Below are 5,093 nucleotides of genomic sequence, written 5' to 3' on the forward strand. Positions count from 1 at the left end.
AAGGAGAGGATGACCGGGGCCATGTATTGCGAGATTTTGGGGAACAACCTCCTTCCCTCAGTTAGAGCATTGAAGATGGGTCGAGGCCGGGTCTTCCAACATGACAATGACCCGAAGCACACAGCCAGGATAACCAAGGAGTGGCTCTGTAAGAAGCATATCAAGGTTCTGCCGTGGCCTAGCCAGTCTCCAGACCTAAACCCAATAGAGAATCTTTGGAGGGAGCTCAAACTCCGTGTTTCTCAGCGACAGCCCAGAAACCTGACTGATCTAGAGAAGATCTGTGTGGAGGAGTGGGCCAAAATCCCTCCTGCAGTGTGTGCAAACCTGGTGAAAAACTACAGGGAACGTTTGACCTGTAATTGCAAACAAAGGCTACTGTACCAAATATTAACATTGATTTTCTCAGGTGTTCAAATACTTATTTGCAGCTGTATCATACAAATAAATAGTTAAGTCACACATTGTGATTTCTGGATTTTTTTTGTTTTAGATTATGTCTCTCACAGTGGACATGCACCTACGATGACAATTTCAGACCCCTCCATGATTTCTAAGTGGGAGAACTTGCAAAATAGCAGGGTGTTCAAATACTTATTTTCCTCACTGTATGCGTTTTGTCACAACTCTATCTGAACCCTTAAATGTCCACATTACAGCCTTGAAAACACTGTGCTTGCTGTAATGTGTCCAGTGAGTTAGCAGCAAAAACCGCTTGATAAACTTTGAGCAGCTTCTTTTCTCATCTCCATGTGATGGCAGTGCATGGTTGTCAGGTTAGGAGGCTGTTCGGTTTGCTTTCCACGTGCTGTACCACAGTGACATGTCATTTATGGGAGAATTAGCTGGGTCATTGTCTGCTGGTAGATTTCAGCCTCTCTCTCAGACCTGATTGTGCAGTAATCATCATGTTTCCTCGGCAGGCTTGGCTATCAAAACAACAAATGACTACAAAGTCTGTGTGCATTTGAACGTGTGCAGCTGGAGTCTTTACATTATGATGGCACTCAGTTCAGGCCTGACCAGTGTTGGGAGTGTTATGAAAATATTATTAGGTCCAACTTAGTCAGATTGTCACTGTGACTCTGGGTCTGGGATTTATACACGAGGCCGACATGTAAAATTACCATCACATCACGTCTGAAATTGTCTGTAGTTAATAGAATTTAAAACATGCAATATCATTTCCTCTAAAATGATTCTACAGAATCAGTTGTGATACATTATACTCGAAGTAGTAATTTCCTCTCAGTCCTCCTTACCTCCTCTGTGTGCTTCTGTGGATCCATCTTCTTTAAAATAGACGCATGTTGTTCTGAAGAGAACAGAGGCTTTCTCATTACATACTGTCTGTCTGTCAGATACCTGGAGGTGGGCGCCATAGTCACACTTTTGTGTGGTCCTCCTCCGTCTCTTTCTCTCTCTGTCTTGCCTCTTTCAGTGTCATTTGTGGCCAGACTCTGGCATCTGCTGCTGTGTTTAAACTCTGGGAGATGCATCCTCCATCGCTGGCTGCATCCCTTGGCTTCCATTAGACAAAGGCGATGTAGGAAGGTCTGGTCAACTAAAGGAACATAACAGTTTAGAAACATTCAGTGTTATTAATGTATTTTTTTTTTTTAAGTCATTGAAAATGTTTTATTAATTGAATTTTTTGGTTTCATCCATGCACCTTGAGAGAGCTGCAGGGTTGTGGCAGAGTTCTTTGTCCAGCATCTTCTCAGCAACAAACATCATGTTGAAGCACAGTTGAGCACTGTAATGAAGGAAAGAAGTACATAAAGACATAGACAGAGTAACACATTCACAGATGACTTGAGAAGTAAAAGAAGCTAACATTTCTGACCTAAAGCACCTTTTCATGAGAACTGTCTAATTTCTCTAAAAACAAGACTTGAATGATGCTGTAATTAAGAGATTTTACACAAGCACATTTAAGCGTGTTCATTCATTTTTTGGCCACCAGCTGGCAGCAGAATAAGTTCAATACACATCATCTGACATATCATCACCATATAAAATTGTTATGGGAAACAGTTGCCTATTTTCACATCAGAATAAAGTTCTTCACAAGTCTTAAACTGAGACCTATATCCAACCCGTGTGTCTCTAAGACCCGACCTGCTTGACCCCTATGGTCATATTTGAGACCCAAACCCAACCAAGAGACCCAAAGCGGTTAGTGCTGAAACAGTCAGTTGATCAGCAGCAAATTCAATGCCAATAATTCTGATAAACAAAAAAAATCAAAAGAGGAATTTCTTTATGAATTGACCCTTCGCCAAGCCCCGCCCCCTTTAGTTACTGTTGCATTATACATTTGAAGGTTGTATTCAGGCTCTCAGACTGACTGAAACTGACTCAAACGGACGTGAAAAAAAAATGAAAGATAGAAGCTAAAGCCTACCAATCACACAGTACAAGTGAACCGCCACATCCCCCGACGATTGAGACAAAAGACAACGATATCAAGGATCAACACTGTTCCTGTAAAGCTGGTTAGGCCCCTATTCATCATTACAAAGCAGAACAGTAGGGCTTTATTACATTACATTCCATAGGAAGCTAGCTAGCCGACGACATTTTCTGGATTTATTTTAGGTTTTGGAAAGACAATACATTGTACTTTTGAACTCTCTGGGTTGTGATTGTAATTATTACAAGTGCCCTAGGAACAGCGTTTGACCATATCTTGGAAAAATCCAGCCAAAAAAAAAAAGCTAGAAAACAACTCTTTTTGCATTAGAGTCAATGGAGCGCAGCCATGAAAGTGTCGGATCTCAGAGCAAGTCCTATACTGCACTGTGATTGGCCAGCTGTGTGTTCAGGGCGTGGCTTAGTGAATTGCATTTTAAAATAACCAAAGCCAGAACCCATTCCAAGCCAGAAACCACATGCAAACCCTGATATTTTGACCTCTATAGCAGAAACGGCTGAACAATTCATCGAAACGGCATACTGCAGTTTTCAAATCAGCGAAATATTTTTTTATGCGTCAAAATACCATCTTAAATTAAATATTGTCGTGTTGCAGATAAACACACATATCTAAGTGGCACATACACATTTTCCTTAGTGAGTAGAATGTTTCTACCTATTGTTGTGGGATCACTAAGCAGCAGGCCTGATAAGCATCCACTTGGTGTAATGATATGCTCGCTCCTCACCTGACTGATCTCATTAAGACTGCATGCTCAGACCTGCTTGTGCTCACCGGGTCAACGAGGAAGAATACTCTCTGTCCAGGGGCTCTCCTGATATGGCAGTGTGGTCAGAGCTCTGGGCACATGTCGAGAACTCGGAGACCATTGTTCACGCTATCAATGTTTTTTAGCCAAGGTTCTGGCTCAGCTAAATTTTGTACTAAGAAATATGAACAAGAGACACAACAATGACTGTCCAAAGTGCAAACATGGAACTCAAACTGTGAGAAATATAAGTCCTGATCATCTGAGGGTAGGGCTGAACGATTTTGAAAAAAAAATTCTAAAGATTATTTTGACTGATATTGCGATATGCCAATATACAAGCCGACAGGTGTGATAGAATCCTTTTATTCTGTTAACTCGCTGCATTTTCTTTTGTTTGTGGCCCCACCGCTGTGGCCATCAAACAACATTTGCTTTCTAACTTTCACCTCGCAAGCAGGTCCGTTTTCATCTTCCTCTCATTTGTTGTTGCTGTGATTCACTATAAACAGGCTTTTACATCCATCAATGTTCACGTGGCCCTGATCATTTCAATGTTGGAGCTTAGGAGTTAAAATCTGGATGATTACGTCAGTACATTCCGAGTGGGACCTCAGTAGCCAATGGGACAGACAAGTTTAACGTTAGTCCCGCAGCTGCCAACCGTTGCCCAGCAATGGTAAACATTCTAGCACTTGAGGCTAACAATAGCTAGCATACCACTGTTGATTAAGAGTGAAATCTCCTGTAGTTTGAGCCCAGCTTTAAGATGATTGCTTGAATATAATAAAGCAGTCTGCAGTGTGCTTTGTTCTCTTGGTGGTATCACTGAGCTTTAAATATGTATTAGCGTCACCTGAGCCCATTTCTAAAAAAGGTACAAACTGTGGTGCAACCACGGTAACAGGAACACAGGATATAGGACCCAAATGCAGACGCTTGAGGCAGAGCTGATGCAGTTCAGTGATGCAATAACAAGGGTTTGTGGGATGGTGTAGCAGGCAATAGTCCAAATCAGAGACGGCAGCCCAAACAGACAAATAAAGGGGCAAGCAAGCAGTTCTCAGGTACACTGGATCTACAGGAAACAATTTAACTTAAACTGGCCAGTGGGAATGGTCCAGTTAGGGATCTGCAGGGCTGATGAGGGGAAAGTGGAAACAGATGACAGACTAGACGGAGTAGGCCAGGTAACTGTAGAGCAGAAGAGGGAAGACAGAACAGGTGTGTTGTTGGGTGTTGCAGTCAGGAGGGAAAGTCCAAGGGCATCTGGTGGATTAGTGAAGAGTATGGTAGCAAATCACAAGATAGCCATGCCCTAAAGCTTACGCTGCTTTATGGTCTATTTTCCTCTAAATGGGACCATAATTTACTAAATGATCATGCTGTGTTGAAGAAGACAGGAAACTAGCGACTGAGACCTTAAACTCAAATGAAGTGAGAAGTAGGCTCATTTTGTGATAGACTCCAATGCACTCAGACTTGCCAGTGGAGTCGCCCCCTGCTGGCCGCTAGACAGAATGCGGCACTTCCGCATGGGCTTCACTTTTCAGACCCGCAGGTTCCTGCTTGGTGGACATGCAAATGGAGAGGAAGTGGGTAGACAGAGGGTGTAGGGGATTTCGGGGGTGGTCTCAGAAAGGCCCTGTGTGTGTGTGTGTGTGTGTGTGTGTGTGTGTGTGTTTGAGGAGGTGGGAATGTGGCTGGAGGGAAGGACAGAGAGGCAGATTGTGACACACACACATTCTGTAACAATAGTGTCTCAGTAATGACAGGATCACCACGTGTTTTCCTGTCTCGTTGGCCTACTCTCAGGATCTGGGATGGTGGGTGAACCTCTCACATTTATCCTCTATTGTGACCACAGTGAATGTATGCCTGGTTTCCATGGTGATGGCCTAGAGA

General features: G+C 43.0%; 1 protein-coding gene across 1 annotated transcript in view; it reads right to left on the minus strand.

Moving 5' to 3' along the window:
- LOC123984452 overlaps positions 1-5,093 on the minus strand; it is a 17,216-nt gene that overhangs the window by 8,303 nt on the left and 3,820 nt on the right. The window contains exons 2-3 of the mRNA XM_046071364.1: positions 1,673-1,756; positions 1,263-1,564 (exon numbers count right to left, since the gene is read on the minus strand). Coding sequence (XP_045927320.1) covers positions 1,263-1,532 — 270 coding nt within the window. The 5' untranslated portion in view covers positions 1,533-1,564; positions 1,673-1,756. The remainder of the gene's footprint in view (positions 1-1,262; positions 1,565-1,672; positions 1,757-5,093) is intronic.

This window comes from Micropterus dolomieu, linkage group LG15, assembly GCF_021292245.1.
Source record: "Micropterus dolomieu isolate WLL.071019.BEF.003 ecotype Adirondacks linkage group LG15, ASM2129224v1, whole genome shotgun sequence".
Classification (NCBI taxonomy): Eukaryota; Metazoa; Chordata; class Actinopteri; order Centrarchiformes; family Centrarchidae; genus Micropterus; species Micropterus dolomieu.